Below are 22958 nucleotides of genomic sequence, written 5' to 3'. Positions count from 1 at the left end.
TATGGAAGCAAACGTTCAATTTAATGACTATGGTAATTTTTAACCAAATTTTTCCCCCTAATTCCACCACTTTGAATTAACAAAAGAACCCACTGAACAGACGGGTTATTTCCAGTTTTAGACATAGGTCTCAAAAAGACAGTTAAACCATCAGGTACACTGTAATTGAGATAAAGTAAAGTTCCTCTTTCAGATCAATAGAAATGAGAAGTAGCTACATCAGATTCTGTGTTCCCTTGGTATCATATTATTTTAAATTCCGACTCTCCTGGAGATTTACAGCCCTGTGAACCCCATACTATTTCCAGCTCCTGCCATAACCTCAGCTATATTACTTCCCCCTGCTTCTGCAATCTTGCAGTACTCAGCTAAGATTTAGAGTGGTGTTTTTTCATTTAGAACAACTGGATGGGGCCTGGGTTGGGAGAGCACTGAGACCCTTATCACGGGTGTCAGAGGGACACCAGGAGTTTAACTGTGACAGTGACATCCCCTCCACAAGTCCAGCATAGGGGTGGTACTCCATGAGTGCTGCTAGGGCATTCCTTGTTTCAGGATCACCCTGGGAGTCTTTTCCTGGCACAGCCCCTAGTACTGTGGCCAACTGGAAGCAGTGCCAGTGAAGGACTTCAGACCAGGAGGAACTGGGTTTGGATTCAGAGCTTCAGAAGATCTCACACAGCCCTGGAATATCTGCACGTTGCAGAAAGGGCAAAGGGAAAAGCACCCCCTAAGGAACTGCAATTAGCTGAATATGCATTGCCCCTTGCTGTTTTGTGTCTGTATGCACATGTGTTTACATAGGCGAGTATGTGTGTATGTATGTGTATATGTATATGTACATGTGTATGTGCACGCACGCACACACATTTCATTTGACCCTGAACTCAGAGGTCAAATATTTACTTATATTCCAGGTTGTTTTTTCTTCCAAAACCAGGCATATAGATACACATGCACACGCAGGGGTTGCCTTCTACTTGAGGTCACAAAGCAAGCCGGGGGCGCAGTTTTCTGCAGTGGGAAACCAATGTTGGGAGCACCCAACATGTGTCTATCAAGGAAAAGCAGTGCCTATAGAGTCCTGCCTCTGCAGCTTTTCAAAATCAAACACAGGACAAGACCGGAATATCAGTTGTTAAAATGTTTCTAAGCATTTTTCTGGCAAGGGAACCCTGCTGAACCACGCTACATTTTATCACAGTAAACACAGTTTGTTTCGCTCTAGAGAAAGGTCCGCCTTACCAGGATGTCATGGACTCGGCTTGTCAGCCGAGCACACTTAGTGTTGCTTGATAGTCTCTAGATTGATCAGATGCCATCTGGCTAATTGAAGGAGCTAACGACTTGTCATTTCTGCAAGCTAGACAAACCGAAGGATTGTAGAGGGTCACTTTGGGAAAAAAAAGCTAAGAAAAAAAAGAAGAAAATTCAGATTTCTAGTAAGATGTAACTGAACCTTGTTCACTGAGCCATGCTATCATTCATGCTGTAAGCTACTACTCTTCTATTCTTCTAATACCCTTTCCCCAGTGTCTGAGAATATCCCCAAAACTTGAATCCTGCAATTCCACTAACATTTCACAGATTTATTTACAGAGCAGGAGCACACATTGATCCTTACAAGATGAATTAAATGCCTTTCCTCAAATAGAGGATGGCTTTGCTGGTGTTTTTTTTTTCTTTGCATTTTGTGTAACTGAAAAGTTTTCAGTAGAGCTTGCCAGTCTAGAAACAAAGTTACTGTGAAACTGTAACTTAAAAACATTAAAGCATGGCTTTACTTGAAGACAGAACTGCGCTTTCAGCTAGGTGTTTCATCCTTATACTTGTTTTCGCAAATACCTCAAGGGCTGACATCTTTTGAGGGTACTCCAACTCAACAACTGTCCCTGAGCTCCCTCCAGAAAGCAACAGGCCTCTTCCCTTCATTCCCGTATGGCCAAAGTGAGATGATTTCACTGAACACAGAAGCTAACGACACCTAATGAACTCTTTCGATAATAAGTGAAAAACAAATTCTAATTTTTATCTTTAATAAAAGTTCGAGGTTCTGTTACTGTGTAGTAATTTCCTTTTGAATTACTATGATGTTTGTCTCCACGGCAGATACAGGAAGCAAAGGATTGATATCTCCACAGGAAGCATTTCCTTCTGGATCAGCCTTTAGAGAAATCATTAGATGAAACTGAGAATAGTGATGGTCAGATAAAGGAATGAAGCTGCCTATCAAAGCTTGTAATAATAAAGCCTGTTCTACTGATCAGTTAGCACTGTGGGTGAAACCTCGGTTCTTACACAACTGTCTATACCGCATTGTTTCTAGTTGTGTTTTCCCTCTGGTAAATCAGATGAAAACACATTGCAATAATCCAGATCTCAGCCAGTATCAGAACATGATTCAGACTGGTGTTCTTGCCGGGCTGCACTAGTATGGTGGAGATGTGTAGAGCTACAGTTACCTGGTATCCCAAATTCATCTCCCATCTACACCATATGCTCTTGCAAACAGACCCACACTTGTTTTCAAGCACAGCAGATACCCAGCTGACCAAGGCACTGCTGAACCCTACAGACTTTTGGTTCTCTGTGCTCTAGGATACGTGAACCCTAAAAAAGTCCTGTCATAAGTCAAGACTTTCCCTTAGCACTTGTGAATATGCTACACTCAAACCCCTCCTGCCTCATATTCCAGCTTCTGTCTCCTTGCCTCTTCCTCACCAGGACTCATGGACAGTGCACACCTTGAGGCTTGCTGATGCTGGGCTGATCTGCAGCCTTGCCAGGGACTTGTTCAGCACAGGCACTAGCATAGAGTTAATTTTCTTCCTAGTATCTGGTGCAATGCTGTGTTTTGTCTTTAGTCTGAGAACAATGCTGGTAACACATTGATGTCTTAGCTGTTGCTGAGCAGTGCTTACTCTGATAAAGGACTTTTCTGTTTCTTGTGCTCTGCCAGTGAGAAGGGCCACAAGATGCTGGGAGGAAGCAGAGACAGGACACCTGACCCAAACTAGCCAAAGGGATATTCCACACCACAGCACATTATGCCCAGTATATAAACTGAAGGGAATCACCCAGAAAGGGATGATCACTGCTTGGGGCTGGGAGGGCATCAGTAAGTGGGTGGTGAGAAACTGTGCTGTCCATCACTTGGTTGTTTTTTTCCTCCCTTTATTTTGTATTATCATCATTTACTTTATTTCAATTATTAAACTGTGCTTACTCCAACCAGTAAGTTTTTACCTTTTTCCCTCATTCTCATCTCAGTAGAGGGGTGGGAGTGAGCGAGCTGCTGCATGGTACTTCACTGCCAGCTGGAATTAAATCATGATGAAGTCTTTCTTCACAACAGTCTGAGCCAAGATAAAACACATGCAAAATATCAGAGAGCTGGGATTAAGGACAGCTAAATCAATTGGTATGGGCAGGGAGGAAAAGCATGCAGCAAGTCCAGGGTCATACAGCACCGGAGACGCGGAAGAGGCTATCTCTGTTGGCTGCAGCCTCCTGTCTCATCAGTGGGCTGCTGTGGACACTACCAATGCTCTATCCATTTTTCCTAATTTTCAGCACCTGTCCCCTTGGGAAGACCATGTTGGCTGAAGCAGAGAAGGCAACTAGCAAGAGGCAAGAGAAAACTTTTGAAATATCCCCATCTTCTCGAAAACACCTTGCCCTCTCCTTGCTGCCCAGACATGTATTCGTTGCCTAGAAAAGATGTTCTGCAACCAGAACAAACCCCAGCTTTACTAGCCCAGGCATGAATATATAACTCTGCATGCCCTAGTGAAGAGTATTATGCTGGTTTTGCTGGGCCACAACCTCAAGCCTTCCCTCCCATATTCCCACTTTACTGCCTTACCATGTCCACTTACTACCACATGCTTTCCCTGCTCTTCCTTGACCTTGCTTCCAAACCTTGAGGAGGAAAGGCAAATCCTGACTGTGGGTGAGTCTTTGCAGCAGTTACCACAAGCGAATTGCCTGGCAAATTGCAGAGCAACAAGTTACTGCCCATCTGTATGACTTCCACTGATGTGGTTGTGGTATCCATTTGTGCAGAGGTGATCACCTGAGCCACCAAGGAGGTGTTTGCACGCTGTCATGGCTCTGATTGTGGCAGCTCAGGCAAGTATGTTCACATCAACAGAAGGGAGAAAACCCCTCAGCAGTACTATCACCAAGGCTGGACTAGAAAATTGTATACCAATCCTTTAATATCACTTTGAGAGAGCAACCACATCTTGGTGGGGATGGGAAACTCAGTATAGGAGTTATGTCCTGATTTTTCTGACTACAGTGACTTACAGGCTTGAATTTATGAAGCATGAAGAAGGGAATTAGGAGTTTTGTGAACTGCATCCAAAGCCCCCAAAGCTGTAATGCTCCTTGGCTGTCAGAAATGGGCTGAACCTCAGATAGTGCTGTACAGAACCTTCTACTGACTGCCACTCATTTGTTTATTATACCTCATCTCTCACTGACATATCTGTGGTGTAACTTGGCCCACTTACTCTTCTTTTTTTTAGGCAATAGGTTAGCAAAGGAAGTCAATGTAGTTGATTAATGAAGTTCATTAATCTGAGAATGTGAAACCTAGAAGAAACAAAGAACTAAAAGTAAATAACCAATGTGGTTTTATTTATTTATCCTTTATTTAGTAATAGCACCCAAAGCTGCATTATATTAACACAAGTAATAAAGCTTTCATATTTATTCCTACCAGTGCATTTCCAAATCCAGATGAAATGCTGGAAATAAGTAATGCTGCCATACCATGAACACAGGGTGTAGATCACAATGATACACAACTAAAAAGTGAATCCCAATGTAATAAAACAGAAAGTTGTAGCTTAGGTATGAAACCTGTAACCTAAGGAACTGTGGCCATCTCTATTTCCACAAAATACCATAACAAAACATTGGCTGTAGGAACTATAAAGATAACATACTTAATGATATGTTTTGTATCACATTATTGAATACTCCATGTTGGATGTACAACTTATAGAGTGTGTTGGCTACAGCTCTACAATAAGAATGTGTATTGCTTGTGTAACAGAAAGGGTCATGAAATGTGTGGACCTGTCTGCATGTTTAACAAAATGAAACAGCAATACAATAAAAACTGCACCACATGTGAATATTGAAAATGGTTAAGTTATAAAGTCATTCATCCAAAAATCCAAACACTTCAATGAAAGAAAGTATATAAAATGCAGTAAAACATAAATTACATTTAAAGGTCTGTACATGATTCATCCTGCAAATAGAAGCACAAAACCAGCACTTTGTACAGTAAATTGCTTATTTTGGTCTTCTAAAGTTCAAAGATTCATTTTGTCTAAAGAGGCAGGAAAAAATATGGTTTCACATGCAATCCAGCAGTAATTGTGGTAAATCAAGTAAGCCTATGACTCTGCACAAAACCCAACACTTTAACAATGTAGGAACATATAATGTGGAGCTCTTTTCTGTACTTGATAACCAATATCCAATTAAAGTTGGATTGTTAAGTTAGTGCACACCTACAATATCCCCTACAATATCCCCATTTTTGGTTAACAGTGTATTAAGGCTGCTTGCTGCTGAAAATGCACAGCAGAGAAGGAATACTTTCATCCATAAATGCAGTCAGACGATTTTATTTGGAAGCTTCTGTTGCAGTCATTCATTGGGAATGATGAAAGAAAGCCATCCTTTCTCCTCTCATGGTATTCCACAAGATGGTGTGGATGCTATAAATCTATATGGGTTCAGAATCATTTGGATAAATTCATGGTAGAAAATTCCATCAAGGGTTATTGAACAGAAAAAAAAAACACTTCTGGCTTGGGAAGTCCCTAAGCCACAAATTGCTGGAGCGTGGGGAAATACCCTGGGGAAACTGCCCTTGCATCTTCACTGGGTGGACATTATCGATGGCCTTTCATGACATGCCGCTGGGCTGGACAGACCTGTGGTCTGACCAAGCACAGTCAATTTTATGTTCAGATTCCTTACTTTTCTGGTTATCGTAATACAAACACAGATCAGTATTCTCAACTTGCTATTCTTCCAGACTCAAAAAGCAAATAACAATCTTGCATCCATTATATCAAAGAGATAAATACTATTAACTAAGCTGTCCATCACATCCAGGGCACTTCTTTATTCTCAGAGCAATTCAGCAACCATAGCTGGATTCCTTTTTGTGTTACTGGTTTAAGCATAATTCATTAACATTACACTCACATATCATGATATACATGATGTGCAATGCTACTCTGCAATACGTTGCACAGCAACAGTACATAACTGAAAAGCAGCTTCTCTCAAGAACTGTAGAACAGTAAAAAAGATTAAACTCAGCAACTCTATACCATCGTATTTGCAAAATATGATGGTGGGAATGGTCAGTAAACCTGGCATATCATTACTGCTGCACTTTACACGGTTGTAGGGTTTTTAGTTTTCATTCTTTTAGTCAGATCAAAATCACTGCTATTAAGCCTAAGGATCTACAGTCTCCATGCATGGAAGTGACGTGAAATTCTCAGTAATAATGCCAAATTCCTTAGGCTTCTGATTGAATTTCTGCTTCGTCCATTTGAAGTGTGTCATTATCACCCAGCAATTCTGTTTCAGGCACAGAGCCCTCCTCTTCCTCCTCCTCCTGGACAGGATTCTGGGTGATGTCTTCCGTTCCATTGTGTGTGTCATCCGTGCCCTCTGAAAGCGGAACAGCCCTGTCTGCCACTGATGCATTGGAAGGTGCCGTTGTTACATAGCCTGTGCTGGTGGATCCACTCCCACTGTGGTGGGAGCCTGGTTTGGGAATGATTTGGGGAGGCATTTGCTGAGGAGCCATCTGTACTGGAATTTGGACAGGATAAAAATTTGGCAAGTAAGCACCATAGGCAGGCATTGGCTGGTAACCGTTGACTGGAATGTAGAGCTGAGGAGGTGGGACCATCGGTCTCATCTGCCCTTTCATTTGTATGAACTGTGGTTGAGGGAAAGCTGGAGTTTTCTGCTTTGGTCCAATGTACCTAGCATTGCTGACATTGCTAACAGGGCTTGTGCTGAGTGAACTTGTTTGTGTGGTGTTGCTTGCCCCAGAGGTTTGTGCTGAGCTGTTGTAATTAGAAAGGTTTCCCCATGTTCTTAGTCTGTTGTGTATATCTTTAAATCTTGGTCTTCTATTGGGAAATTCATTCCAACACTCCAACATCAAAGTGTATATCCATGTGGGGCAGTCATCTGGACATGGCAAAACCTGTCGGTTCCTTATCATCTCAATGACATCCTGGTTAGAATAACCACAGTAAGGCTGCAGGCCGTAGCTGAAAACTTCCCACAGGACAACTCCATATGACCATATATCTGAATCAACAGAAAACTTGCCATACATAATAGCCTCAGGGGACATCCACCGAATAGGAAGAAGGGAATTTCCCATCAGTTTGTAATAATCAGCAGCGTAAACTTCCCTGAAAAGGCCTAAATCAGATATTTTCACATTCAGTTTATCAAACACCAGTATATTCCTAGTGGCCAAGTCCTTGTGGACAACATGGTGGCTTGAAAGATAATCCATTCCTGCAGCTATCTGAGTCACGATGTGGAAAAAATCTGCTGGTTCCAGAGTGGATTTTACTGTCTTGTCATCATCAGTGCTGCCAACATCTGAATGGGGAGATCTCATCACCAAGAATTCATGAAGATCACTGTGAGAACAATAACTAAATATCATGCTTATGGGTTGTTCCTTCGTCACTATTCCCAGCAAACAAACAATGTTTGGGTGCTGTAATCGTGATCTCATCATTGCCTCATGTTTGAATTCTTCCCGAAGAGCCAGTTCTGCTTTGTCTTTAAGTGTCTTGATAGCAACAGCTTGCGTCTGTTCACCTGGTGCTGTACCAAAAAGATGTCCCTTGTAAACTTTGCCAAATCTCTCCTCTCCTAATTCCTCCATAAACCGCACAGTGGATAGATTGATTTCTTTAAGTTTAGCCTGAAATGACATAAACAAAGTAATGTCACAATGTTTTCTAAACGACAGGAGTATCTTATTAAAGAAAAGCTCCTAGTGACTGGATGCTCCAAATGGAAGATAAACTAGGTCAAAATGACTTCTAAGGTTTTTGTGTATTCACATCATATATTGATTTTACAGTTAACCTTGAAATGAGTTATACCATTATCAGAAGTGTAAATTAAATTATGCTGCAAGTTGATGAGTGTAATTATTTTTACAAAGGAGAAACCATATTTCCTGCAAGCTAAATGAATAATCGTTTCAGAGTAAATCTGGCAAACAGTGATGTCTATTAGCTGCAGCTGCACGTGTCCTACAGACTGGCCCAGTGGTGCTCACTGGAGATCCATCAGAAAAGCTGTGGGCACTGGCTGAGGAGCTGGCAGCCTCCAGGCAAACTGAAACATCCTAAAACAAGAAGGAACAAAACTTCTCTCTTTCGATTCCGCAGTAGCAGATATGCTCTTTTTCTTCCATTGCACTATAGGAATGGCCACTGCCTGTGGGTAGCAGTACGTAGGATCCCCACTGAGAAACTTCATGCTAGCTCTCTGATGAAAAGGGTCTGGAAGGGGAGCAGAAGCAAGAAGGAATTTCTCTCTGGTACATGAAGGACAAGGTGGCAAACCCAAGAGTGCAGCTGGCAGGGAAAGCAAGGGAGTTTGTAATGGTGATCTAATGGGTCCATCCTGACCATCTCCATGGGCTGGAGGAGTCCCCAGATGGGACAGATGCAGCTGGCATAGCTTCACACACAGGCCATCACAGCAGGAAGGAGCAGGGCAGGCTGGAAAGGAGCTTTAACAGGTGATTTAGGAACAAACTCTTATTTTAGTTGCCAACAGAATGGACCAGACAGTTTCCAGCACAGCCCAGACTCAGCCATTAAACCTCGCCCTTATCACACAAAATCAATGCAATTTGTTGCAACTGGTAATATCTTGCAAATATTCCACAGTTTCCTGAACAGATGTTGTCAACTGTTTCAAATTAAGCATTGTTTTTTAGAGCTTGCAGCTTGTAAATGCTATGATTAAAAATTCAGCATTAGCTCTGACCAGGATTTTAGCATAGAGATCATTTAGTTGACCCAGAAAATCATATGCAGGAGCTGAGATCTGCAGACAGGAGTTCAAAGCCATTTTTGTTTCACCATCTTCTGTGACACATAGCCTTAGAAACATGTTGCACCCTGGCTCAGCTGCCTGCACAGTGGTGGTTCAGAAAGTCAGTGGACTGAGCTGATGGATTAGACAAGAAACCCCACCGTGCATCCTGCTTTAAACAAGCAAACCAGCTGCGTCATTACCAGGAGTGAAAATGAGCTGTAGGCTGAAGGCTGGATCAGAAATAACATTTCTAGTTACTGAGACAGCAGGCAGAATGGGAATTAGCAGGTAAGGACAAATGTCACAAAATACTTTGTCCTGAAAGCTGTTGCCTGAGGCCAGGATTTCTAGATACAGATAGTGAGTGCAAGACCTGTTTTTCACTAAAGTAGATGGCCAGCATGGCACGGAAATCACATCCCTCACAATACAGCTCAATTTGAACACCAATAACCTGAGGCACTGAAAATCATGACATTTTAGAAATATGTGGCCTAAGCAAATTCTGGAAAAAATACCTGTTTGTGTTGATTAATGAGTGGCATTTCCATGTCCTGGCTGGGAGATGCCATCAGCTGGCGGCGCTGTGGTGTAGCAGCAGATGCCTTCTGCTTGTTTCTGCACATACACACCAAGAAGAACAGGCAGGCGATAACCAGAGGGATGGCTATGCTGGGAACCAGGATATACAGGATTCCCATTTTACTGTTGTCACGTGGACCTGTCAGGCACAGAAATGTTCATTGTTTACAATAAGTAATTTTAATGCATCTTATAGTAAAGAAACAAAATAAACACAAAAGCAAACAACTGCAGTCTGATTATTCATACTATATTAAAAAAATGCCTATAACTTGAAAAGAGAAGTCACATTACTGCCTCCCCTTCTCTGTAATTTTCCATTAAATATTTCAAACAAGTTTCAATGGATATAGCAATTAACAGCATGAAAATAAATTAGGAGCCCCACAGGTAATGCATTGCCTGTAACAGTATGTGTTCAATGGACATAGCAATTAACAGCATGAAAATAAATTAGGAGCCCCACATGTAATGCATTGCCTGTAACATATGTGTGTATGTAAGTTCACTTTTGATTATTCCAGTTGTGGAAACTGTAGTACATAGACTAAAGTATCACTGCATTATCTTGTTCAGGAATAAAAGTCAAATGAGTAGTTTACATCACAGTATATAAAGCAGTGACAGAAATGCGATAAATCATAGCACAACACTGAAGTATGTCATCATCCTGCTTCAGCCATTTCATCAGTACTTTGCCCACGTTCTGCCGCCACTGGTAGAATAAAATGAATCTTCTACGCAGAATAAAATAAATCTCACTTCTCATTGGCAGAGATATTATTTGTTCCCTTTATGTTACAGTGAGAGAGATATGAAAGAGCCATCAATCCACTTAATAATACTTTTATAGAACCTTCCTCTTGATACTTACAGACTCTAGGACAGCATAGTGATGTCCAAAATTTTCACTGGAACTGCCTGGGACGTTTTTTGCAATCCATGCTTTTGCTATTTGTGGCTACTGCTTTCACACAACCACATCTTTATACTATGTCACATGCAACATAGAAATTTGTTATAAATGTCAAATTAAGTTACTGTTAAAAAGTGAAATAAGAAATTTCCTCAATTTTGAGCACTCTTAAACATCCAAACAGCATGTAACACAGCCACTGCTATGGCTTCCATGATACATGTGTCGCTGCAGGAAACATGCATTTATTTCTAATGAAACACGGTTATTAAGTTGCTTTGTGGTGTCCAAAGACTGTTACCACTGTAACAGCTCTAGAGTGAAGGCTGTACCAATACAGGGAAGTGAGAGGGCAAGTATTAAGCTGAGAGAGCTCTGCTTTTCATTTTTGCTATCAGTAGTGCAGTACAGAGCCACCACCAGACAGCATCGGACTTTTCTGATAAGATCAAGTTTTACAGTATCTCTGCTTCTGCACTTCACAGTTTCCTTCCAACCAAGCATAGTGCTGTATCTCCCTCTACAGGACCTAAAAATCCTTGCTGCCCGCAAGATACCATTGAGTAGCATGAGCAAACCAAACATACAGGTGGTAAGTACATTGAGTCTGGCGTTTGACAAGCTGGAATACAAACCGCATCAGCGAATTATTACCTCAGCTTAAGCACACAATATGTAATAAAAAAGGGTTACAGTATTTCAGTTACAAGCTCTGATCTCCAGAAAATACTGCCTACCACACAAAACAAGGGTGCTGCATAACATTCAAAACCATAACCTTCTTAAGTGAACTGTACTTTTAGAAATACGGAACATTCAAAATTACATATTATTTGGGACAGTAGGGGGAAAAAAGAAAGAGAATACATACTACAAGAAGGTATGTCACACAGTTCCATGCGTACGTTTTTGTTCTTTGTAAAACACCAGGGCCCATCCATCTGACCTCCAGGATTTCGACAATACGCGTGTCCTCCACCTATCTCTGGGAACTGTGTGCTTGTCAGATCATGGTTGTGGGGACTCTGGGAGTCCCAGAGTTGGCAAGTGTGGCCAGACTTAGTAACGCTGACTGTCCCTCTGTAGTCTGCTCCAGAACCATTGTAGCACTGGTGATCTGCAACACAGGGTTTGACAAAACATTGCTAATAACAAAACAATCAAAAGCCAGGAAGACCAAAAGGATTTTAATGCATAGACCCACGCATGCTAAATGTGCTTGAAGTCAGGTACTTTAAGATTTAAATGAAAGCCGTGGGATCCGAATTTTCCATTTTGTGGGTATCTGTACTTTTGCACCCAGTTATTTCTGGTTTGTGCTCTGGAGTGATCAATTGCAAGCCAACAGAGAAGGCAGAAAAATTGTCAGCACATAATTAGTGACCCAGGAACAGTCATCTACTCCTGGATGCAAATGTAAATTCACAGAAGCGAGATCAATGTTTTTACCCATCCTGTGCACGTGAAGAAAGACAATTACACTCCTTGCTTAATTTACAGGATTATATTCTTGTGGATTTCCATATAGAAAGGGTGAACATTAAAAGTTTAATTTTTTAACAGATTTTTCCAGTAAATTTCCCCCAGTCTTTTTGACATGTACTGATAGGTAAACATAACTCAAAAATAGCTGCATGGGGGGACTCACTCAGAAAGGCAAAGAAGACTGAGCCAGAGGTGGGGCAGGCATGTGGGAAGCCTGAAAAGCACTGTAAATATGAGTCAAAATCGGCTGTGGGAATATGAAGTTTTATAGCCCAGGGCAGTTGACCAAACCTTTTCAGTACTAAGCAACATCCTTTAAACGTCCTCACCATCCTAACTATACCTTACAACAGTGCAAGATTATGGTCAGTATTAACATGTTAAAAAGTAGTAGCATCCAGTATATCAGTACTTTCTTTACGAAAAACCTGACTATAAAAATACTGCTTCTCAGACCAAACCTGAGAAAGTCACAAATACTACTTTTTCCCAGTGATGAAACACCTGGACTTACATCGGCTGAGCCTTTCCACGGGGATTCCAATCCTTATGCAGTTGGCAGCTTCCAAGGTATCAGGTCTTGGGAGATCCTCACACTTAGGCAACTGTAGCTGCATCAAGATGAGGGGGTTTGACCTAGCAATGTTGTACTCCTGCCTACAGAGATCATTCTCCAGAACTTCACATTCATCCCGGCACAGCTCCCGTGGCTTAGGTGTCCGAGAGCGCTCGTCACACAGGGGAAACACAAAGTGGCAGAAGGATGGTATAGCAAACTGTGAACACTGATCAGACAAATGTGTGGAAGTGCCAATCATGGTAAATGCAGCTGCAAAGGAACAAAAATACTGCTTAATTCACAAAAAGCATGAAAAATTTTTGTGTAATTTGCTTTTTAAAACTTTTGTCTTTTCTTGAGGGTCTGAAAGCCCACTGAGCAGTGGGGAAATGAGGTAACTTCTGCTGTAACGGAGAGCTGACAAATGCAGAAAGCAAATCCAGCATTCCAGTGTCCCTCTGACATCTGAACGGAGCTTGTAGACCTCAGTTTACACAAGTGACTAGCACTGAGCAAACTGCTGGCACCTGACTAATTTGAACTTGAAATGATAAAAAGCAAAGAAAAGATACACTTGTCAGGATGCTAACATGTATTTCCTAGATTCCTAATTAGGAAAAATCTGAACAAGGATCACCTAGCTTCTTCCTCCTGTAGAAATTCTGACAAGTGTTTTTCAAGGCTTAATAGGCAAAAGGAAGTACGCCACTGGTATCTGGGGAGATATTAATAGACATGAAAAGCCTAACAGGCAGCAGTTCGGGGAAAAATGCAATCAATCTCAGCATACTGATCACATTAAGATGAATGTCGTAGTCAACTAGGGACTTAATCCTCCCAAGGTCTCAGCATCTACGTACTAATGTTTATCTGAAAGTTTCCTTACACATTGCAAAGGAAAGACCAATGTGCATGTGCGTCATGTATCTGGGAATGAGTCAAGCTTTAAATGGAGAAATATTCACTGATGATTTGGAAAGCATCATTTGTGAGTGAGGCTTGCTAGACTGCATGTTCCACCAACGCACACTGTAAAAAAAGAGGAAATTAGCAGTTGAAGTAATTCAGCTGCCTATTTACAACCTAGAAATCAATTCTTTCCCTCTTGTCCAGCTCTCTCAATCATCTACTTCCTGCTGCTACCTGCTATCAGACTGTCTCCTGCTTACTCCTAAACATCACACATGCAGTAAGCAGCCCTGGCTCCAGCCTTTTGTAATGTTTACACCTCTGCTTATTTTAATATATAAATACTAACACAGGAATATAACCATTTATCTGCCACGTAGGGGAAAATGCGTGCACACATGTTATCAGGCCTCAAAGGACGCCTGTGATGTGCTTGTCCCAAAGGCTAGCAGGGCAAAAAATAAGCTTGGAGGAATTAAGAAGTCACTATTACTATCTGAAACACCAAACTAATTCTTATGAAGGTATTAGGGAACTTAGACTGGCATGAGCGAAAAGTGCACAATTTACGATCTTGTCCATATTTTACTGGCAGGTGCAAAAACCAGCAGGACTGTTTGGTGGCATCTAAGGTTTTTATTTTGTTTAGTTAAGGAACAGATAGTAAATAGCACAGGAAACACTTTGCAAGCCACATGCATCCTCTGGTCAGGAGTCAGGTCCATGCACTCTCTATTGTTGGCCTTCCAGTCTTTCAAGTCATGTCTCAAGGTTTTTCTCCAGACATGTACTATTGTTAATAGAAGGCTGCAAGTCCCACCTAAGCACGTGGCCAGGACTGCATAGCATCAGGGGTGTAGGGACAAACGAAATGTATCTCACATCGCAGCACAGCAGGGAAATAATCTAGAATGAAAATTCCCCCGCGTTCCGATAAACTTCTTAAATGTTCTTGGCATTGGGCAGTAGGTGTCACTGTTTCCCACGCACAGTTTTCCCAGAACACAAAGGCACCAAAACCTGTGCTTAAAAAGTATGGGCAAAAAGTATAAGCAACATCTCAGCCAATTTTTTTGTTTGTTTGTTTGGTTTGGTTTTAAATCTAATAAATTACTGCAATTTCAAAAACATCCTGTCATTTGAACAGAGAACACTGATGTGTTGTTTTACGTGTAAGTAGACTTGGAAGGAACAAGTCTGCTGTGAAATCCTCAGGCTTATTTTGCATAAGACATTTGGTCTGTCCTTCAGGTGTATATAGTTTGAAAACTCCATATTGTTAATAGATTATCATTACTGCCTGGCTAGGCACTGGGCAGCCCTACATGATGGTTCACACAGTTTTTCTAAAAAAGAAAGGTTCCATCAGATTCCCCTCAACTCCAGGACAGAGTCCCAGACCCCAGCCTCCAAAATCTAACCATCAGTGGTATTAGGGATCCAGCAGCCAGATGTTGTATATCCCAGAAGGAAGTATAACTTGATGCTGGAAGAAGTTTTTGCCTTTTTTTTTTTTTTGTTGTTGTTATTGTTTAGGAGGTTTTTTGTTGTTGGTTGATTGATTAGGTTTTTGTTAGTTTCTTTTTTTTGGGCGGGGGGGGGGAAGGGTTTGTTGGTGGTAGTGTGGTTTTGGTTGGTGGCTTTTTTTTTTTTCAAGGACATTATGAACCTAATTCAGAGTTATAGATTTCACCGTTTCAGATAGCTGAACATTTCCATTATGCTGAAAAACATTCAAATGGGGCAACGATTATGTCATAGAGAAAATTGTATCCGTAGTATTAACTAACGACAACAGGCTGGAAAACAGGTAACAGGTAAACAGGCTGGGAAAACAACAAAGTACAGGATGAAAGGAGGGAGTGGAATGAGTCACAACAGCCCAAGGAAAGGTCCACACCTGAATTTTGCCAGTCCCATCATGTGATCACTATCTCAAGAACAGCAAAAAACCTGACCTGGTGTTCTTTCAAAGGCTTTAAAGACAATGCCTTTAAAGGAGACAGAGCTGACAAACAGTCAAACTTTTTCTGGCAACCAGCTATGTTAAAATTGCAGATTCACTTAGCCATAAATGGTCAGATGCAAATAAGATCCTGCTGGAATGAGTTAATTTGCTATATATTATGATCAACAGTTTATTCCATGGGTTCATTTGCTTGCTCTACCTGTTCACATCAGAGTCACAGCTGCTCATGTCAGCTCACAGCGGTCCAGTGAAAAAAAAACATGTTCATGTACAGACCATTAAAAGTCATTGAAGTTTCAGATGCAAGTTTGTGACTCTGTATTAAAACAATGATCAAAGAAACAATCAGTAGGCGCAGGTCAAAAGAAGATTGACTCTTGGTTGAAATCCAGATTCTGTCAGGATTACACAATAGCAGAGGAAACCAAAGGGAAAAGTCACCATACATTTTTTCAAGAAAATAAAAACCCAATACCTTTTTAGTACATCATAAATTGTTTTTCAAAAAAATCTTCTCTTTGAATCCATCATGCAAAAAGCTCAAGAACAATGACCAGCTGTTAAAAAGTTCATGCTCTGACATTTTACTTAAGGACAGCAGATACTCATCTTCCTGGCTTCAAATTTTGCTAACTGTACAAGTGAGTGACTGGCTCACCTTCTCTGAACTTTAATATAAGGATGTGCTAGTCATTGACCAATAACGCTGAAAAGGGTGAGAGCATTATTACTTGAATTGGTACTTTCACAAATTTTTTTGCTCTGCTATAAAAGTGTATAAGCTTACCAGTAATTCGGTTTTCAATTTCACCTTGCATCTGGAGGGAGTCCACATAAATGGTCCTGTTTCCAATGATTCGTGCACATGCAATTCCCCTGTATGGCTGACAGAACCCATCCTCATGGTAATCTTCTCTGCAAAAGACAGGTTAGGATTTTATAAGCAGTTGTCTAGCTGTCCCCAATGATTTTTACAAAATATATTCTTATAATGGAGAAAAGACAAAAGACTAAATCTGAAATTTTTCCATTCCCCAGGTGCAGGTTTCTCTTGCAATTCTCCCTATACTACCTTAGAAGTATTAATGAGGCACCTTGTGAATAGCTTATTAGAGAAAGAAGTAAACCAAACCCCAAGATTAATTTAAAAACCATATGCTATTAGTAATAGGATTTGGCAGGTGAATCTATTAAAAAGACTTTTGATTGAGACAGCAACATAGATCTTGTTACATGTCCCCAAGCATTTTTGGCATCTAGCAGCACCAAGCACAATTAGGCAAATCGTGGGTTCTCTTCTCCCAGTTACATATACCTCTCTTCATTTTCTCTAGTGACCATCAGAAGAGATCTTGCCAAGCTTTAATTAAAATATGGAATAATTTAAACTCTGAATTAGGTAAACAGGATAAAAAGTGATCAAGGTTTTAACCTCTCTTCCTCTTTACCCTAGTTAGAGTCTATGCCAAATTCCTCTTTCAACATATATTTTAATAAATTTTTCAATTCAGTGAGGCTTTGGGCCAGATTTTACTCCCTTACATCAACACAAATATTTTGGCATGAAAGCACTAGCCTTAAGGCTCAGTGGCTCAACACATCATCCCCAAAGCTCCAGTATACAATACACAGCTGAGCTGTAGATCGTAACTGCTTAGCACTGAAAGGGGCTTCAGAGTGAGAGTACTCTCAGAGTTAATATTCACTATGCCATGTGTTTCCTCTGGCACAGCATAGCATCTGTGCTAGGATTCACTAGCCTGATGGATTCACATCATGTCGTTCACTGCATGATGGCCCAAAAGAGACATAAAACATAGTACAGAAGGCTACGACTCTAGAATAATCTTAGGACACCCAAAACCTTAACCAGCTTTTGTAGCTAAACAATCAGTTTAAAACTCCAAGGCACCTCTCAGATACAAGCAATTTTTGAAGAATTACTTCAATACTCTTCTGCACCTTGTAGTCTATTATTTAATCATAGACTCAGCTAGGTTAGAAAAGACCTTTAAGATCATCAAGTCCAACCACTAAATCATGTCACAGAGGGCCTCATCTACACAGTTCTTGAGCACTTCCTGGGACGGCGATTCCACCACTTCCCTGGGCAGCCTGTTCCAATGCCTGATCACCTTTTCAGTGAATAAATTTTTCTAAATATCCAGTCTAAATCTCCCTGGATATCTATACCTGTTTTGGTCATGTGCGTTTCCACTTCTTTTGCAAATGCCTTTACCCTTCCTTAGGGTGCCACATGAGCAGGGCAAAGTAGTCAGTGAATAGATGTTAGAATACATAAGTTCAGCTGGCCAAATTAGCACGAAAACTTGCTGCCTGACAACAGCTATCCATGATGAATCCATTGCTCAACACCCGCCCAGTACCCAGTGCGGCCCATTATTTCCAGTATCTTATTCTGTCTTAGGAGACTCTTCTCATTTTTCCTTTAGTGCACCTCCCTGATAAAGCTCATCTCTTCAGGGAAATCCTACCAGTATTTCTTAACGTATAAACTCTTTTAGCAGTGGAAGAATGGGCAGGACTGCTCATACAGTATAGACAAAAGCTGTAACCATTGATCACTACTTGAGCAGCACCTTTCCCTTTCCTCCCAGAAACACAATGACTTGACAAGACCCAATCCACCACACAGCTGCTAGATAAACCATGGTCATATGAAGTGTCTCATACAGTTGTTGTCCTGATCTGGCCTTTATTTCCTATCACAGTATGATTGGTAAGTATTCATAGAGCAACATTTTGTCTACAAACTCTGAAACAAGTTCTGCTTCCAACAAAGACATGTAAGTTTTTTATTATGGTGGGTGAAGTAAAGGAGGAGTCTTTCAGGATCAATTAATTCCTGCAGTGAAATTATTTCACTCTCGTAAAACCCCCTCTACTTTTGCAACAGTTGCATCATGCCTGAAGGGACAAAAATATCAAAGCATTCTGTCTGTGCCTATGATCCTTGTGTTTTATGATGCTTAACCACCTCAGTAGGAAGTCAGCAATTCCCATAAGGAGCTGAATGCATATGAAACCTCTATTTGACCTCCTGCTCAAGAGTAAATTCATACCCCTATCCTGCAGAACAAAGTCTGTAATGTATCCAACTGAAACTACACCTCACACTTCGACCCTTAGTGCAGAGCAATCTTGCCAGCACAAAAAACAACAACCCAACACCCCAAAACCACCACCACCAACAAAAAACCCAACCAAAACCTATAAAAAATAGCACTCCAAACAGCATGGGTTTGGTGACAAAAGCAGTGTGATCTCTTGCTTAGCTCAGTTTATTTATTTCTGTAAACAAGCTTTTAAATACAGCTTAGATACTATATATACACAGATGCTTTCCTCTCCCATGTTGTAGTCAACTGCTGATTAAACTAAACTGGATAAGACCATTACCATGGACGCAAGCAAATGTAAACAGTAACCTGATGTTAGATACTCTAACGGAAGCTGGGCTGTTATTCTACATGCATCTTTGTCAGGTCAGGAAACTCAGAGAATACCATTTGACTAATAGTAATGTTGAGGGGACAAAATTACATTAGTCTTTTTAGGAAAATAGTTAATTTCAATAAAGCTGCAGAAATAGCAGCATTTACAGTTTCCTTACAGATTACTCTTACCCTCAGCTACATGTACATTCAGCACACGGCAAAACATCCGCAACAAAAAGCGACATGGGGTGAATCTGATAAAACAGTGCAGGTGCAGTGTCACACTCAGTTCAAGTAGGAGTCTTTGGAACCATGTGTGACTTTGATTCCTGCTCCAAACCATATGACAACAATTCAGCCACTGCTCAGAGCAAGAGTTAAAAGCTGCTGAAAATAGGTGGAAATACTGATTCTTCAATTTCCTGCTGTTTCAGCTGTAAATTGAAAAAGCAACAACCCTGGTAAAAGCAGATGTCTGACTCCACAAGAGTGATCCAGAAAAGTTCAATTTGTTCCACTTGCAGGATTCTTACAAGCTAACTGCCATAGGTGCTTTTTTACCTTTGTTCTTTGTTGGTTTGCTCTGAATGTTTCAAAATGGCATTATCTTTTCTCACTAGTGATTTTATTCCATTTTTATATAACTTTTTTGTTTGTTTGTTTGTTTTACAAAATAGAGTCAGGAACATCATAAGCATTGATCATCTTTTTTCACCTTTGTGGAGGGCAGCGTTTGCAGGCAGCCCACCTGGAAAGCAGCACACAATTAAGAGTAGAGGGTAAGGTTTTTTGTCTTAGTGAGAGAACTCTCCTCCCAACTACTTGTCAGATGTATGACCAGAGTTCGGATTTAAAAATGAAATCATAGAGAATCTGACAGACCCTCTATTCCTAAAATCACAACTTCCATTTCTTAAGATCAATGCCATTATTTTTCCATGACCATAAGGTGATCTTCTGCCAGAATAATAAAGTTAAGATCTAGGTTTTTTAATAGAAAGCTAAAGCAGGAGAGCCTTTTATTTCAGGCATGGACAAGTAATACCAAAACATCCATACTACTTTTATATACAACATGGAGTGTCTCTAAGATTGAACAGGCTTAACAGGTCTGGAAACATCTTGAAGATGGTAAGACATTTACAAGTTCTTTTTCACACATGCACTTCACTGCCTGATTAAACACAAGCTGCAGAAGTCTGTATGAAATGGAGAATTAACCATACAGGCAATGTAGAAGAAATACACAGATTCAGTGGTATGGTGCCAGTTTAATCTCTTCCCTCTAACAAAAATTGTTAACTTCTTTCATATTGTCCAGGGATTAAACAGCTTTTAATTAAAAACTGTTAAATACTGAGAAACCACATTATGACTCCTCCCTCCCCCCCCCCCCCATATTCCATTACAAGTGGAATGGCAAAGCAAGACCAAGTGCACAGAAAACCACAGTTAGAGAGTGACAGACAAAGGAAAGGATAAATGATTTATGCCATATTATTTGCTATGGGTAGAGAAATATAACATCTGGTATACAGTCACTTGTCTTGAAGGAAAGTCTCAGAGTTTTTGATAGCTACAGCTTGAAAACTGATGGCAGAAGCTGTGTAAAGAGCATAATTTTGATTGACAGTAAGATCAGAGGGAAAAAGGACAGGCATCAAATTTCAGATTATGAGTTTACTTAGCTCAGTATGTGGCTACTTCATAAACGTAAAGCACACAAGCTAAATGACCTACAATACAAAGAATAAAAGGAATAAAAGGTTTATGTTTAATCAAAGAGCAAATCACTCTGACTTGAGGGAAGGGCATTATAAAGAACTGTAGTAAAACATCAAGAATTTCTGGTTTTAGCATACATATATATTCATGGTTTGTTTATACTGCATCTCAAAGAGGACCTCTTATAACCTGGCACTACAGCCCTTGTAATTTGTTACCCTTACTCTTGACATGTATCATATCATAGTGCTGGGGAGCAAACTGACTCACAAGAGGATCACTTTTCAATGGCTAAAATGAGTTCACAGCTCCAAATATTCACTCCCTCCCACTGAAACATGTCACAGAGAAGATCAGAGAGAAGAGAAACACACTACCCTTGTCATATGCCATATCACATCTATAAAATGCCTCCTGTAAAAAACACAGTGGATTTATATTAACGTTACTATAAAAAAATACTAGGTAATTTCCAGCCAGGTTTTTATATCTACTTTTCAGGGAAAATGTGAAAATAAAACTCTTGTTTCAGAATGAATTATAATTTATCAAGAGTGCTGCCTTTTAAAGTAATAGTTACAATAGGCTATGAAATTGCCTTTGCTCATAGGCCTCCCGTTGTGCACAGAAGATCAATGGGAAGTTTTACTACTGACACTGAAGGCAACAGGACTATGGAATATTCAATGAAAGAAAAGAATGGTATTTTTTCAAAACCAGTATTTTATTCATCTATTGAGAAGGGCTTGACTAATGCCAGGTGCTCCTAACATCACCCATAACTTCTGCCCATACAGGGCAGAAATACAGTAAAGTGCATAAATGGGTTCGATGTTTTAATGAAATTTCCAAAATCCAGATGCACAAGAAAACCTAAAAAAAACTCACCCCAGCCAACTAACCAACCAACCAAAAAAAAAAAAAAACCAACAAAAACCCATCAACAAAACCCACCAACAAAGCCAAAAAACCCACAAACCAAAAAATCCACAAACCATAAAACACCAAAACCCCACCCCTGCACATGTGTCCTGACTGCTGAAGCCAAGAAGCAAAAGGATGGTAAGGGCAGCTTTATTGCTGCATTAAGCCCCTGCCTGGACGGAGGCATCCCATGCCCACTTTATGGGAGAAGGACACAGGCTTCCTGCACTAAATGTTATCCATGCTCTGAACAAACAACTTCATTCTCTGACTAAAGGTTTATCTGCAAATAACCTGACTTTCCGGCACATAAAATCATTGTTTGCACATCTTCACCCACATTTAAAGATCATGGATCCTGGGATATCAGAAAATAGTAGTTAACACCTCAAAGAGAACTTCAATATAATAGGAGATGGATGTAAAAACTTTTCTCATAAACTAATGAAATAAACAGTATCAGAAAAGAAGAGGACTCTAGTGTTAAAGTCAAACACTAACAGCCAAGGGAATTTATATAAATAGTCATAGCTCAGTTGAAGTTAATGGACCTGTGACAATTTACACTCACCAACTATATGGCCCATGAACTTTGCTGCCAGATACTTACTGAATGTAACAACAGACCCCCAAAGCAAGATTCCCTTACATCTAGCATGCAAATCAGATAAATGTTAACAAATACCATTTCTTTTTGTGCATTTTATCTGAAAAGTAGTACATAACAAATCCCTAAATAAAAGTAAAATCATATTTATTGAACATAGCAATTGTGTTGCACTTGAGTTGAATACTTGGCTGCTAGTTCCTAAAAACTACATTGTGAACTGAAACACCTGATTCAGTGTCTAAGATCAGTAAAAAATAGCAGTTGATCTTTATTCTGTTGATTCTACTAAATGATGCATTTGTTAATATTAGTCATAGGACCCAAGGCACCTTTACTAGATGAAGCAATTCATTGAAATATCATTAATAAAAACATAGCTGCAAATGGACTTATGTTTGTGACAAACTAGAGAAAAGTAAGCTGTTTGTGAAACAGCAACTTGTATGCAATAATCTCATTTTTAGCCTATTTCAGTTATTTCCACAAGGGATAATAAAATCAGTCTTTTTAAACATAAAATTCAGGCTCCAAAGTCTGTCTCTAAAATATAGTCCAAATAATGTTTCAAACATATATTATGATGTTACTATGAAAGGAGTATACAAGGTATTTAAAAAGCATTGGAACACAAGAAAGGGGAACACACATCAATTGTGTTCATGCATACGCTTTCGCTGAATCATAAC

At 40.2% G+C, this 22958-nt stretch overlaps 1 protein-coding gene across 1 annotated transcript in view; it reads right to left on the bottom strand.

The window, feature by feature from the left end:
• Nucleotides 1–4636: 4636 nt before the first annotated feature.
• Nucleotides 4637–22958, bottom strand: part of ROR2 (receptor tyrosine kinase like orphan receptor 2) — a 154373-nt gene continuing 136051 nt past the window's right edge. The window contains exons 5-9 of the mRNA XM_065663083.1: nt 16343–16470; nt 12633–12947; nt 11505–11750; nt 9654–9856; nt 4637–8002 (exon numbers count right to left, since the gene is read on the bottom strand). Coding sequence (XP_065519155.1) covers nt 6560–8002; nt 9654–9856; nt 11505–11750; nt 12633–12947; nt 16343–16470 — 2335 coding nt within the window. The 3' untranslated portion in view covers nt 4637–6559. The remainder of the gene's footprint in view (nt 8003–9653; nt 9857–11504; nt 11751–12632; nt 12948–16342; nt 16471–22958) is intronic.

This window comes from Lathamus discolor, chromosome Z, assembly GCF_037157495.1.
Source record: "Lathamus discolor isolate bLatDis1 chromosome Z, bLatDis1.hap1, whole genome shotgun sequence".
NCBI lineage: Eukaryota > Metazoa > Chordata > Aves > Psittaciformes > Psittacidae > Lathamus > Lathamus discolor.
The sequence above is the reverse complement of the archived record's forward strand: the minus strand, read 5'-3'. Positions and strand labels throughout refer to the sequence as shown.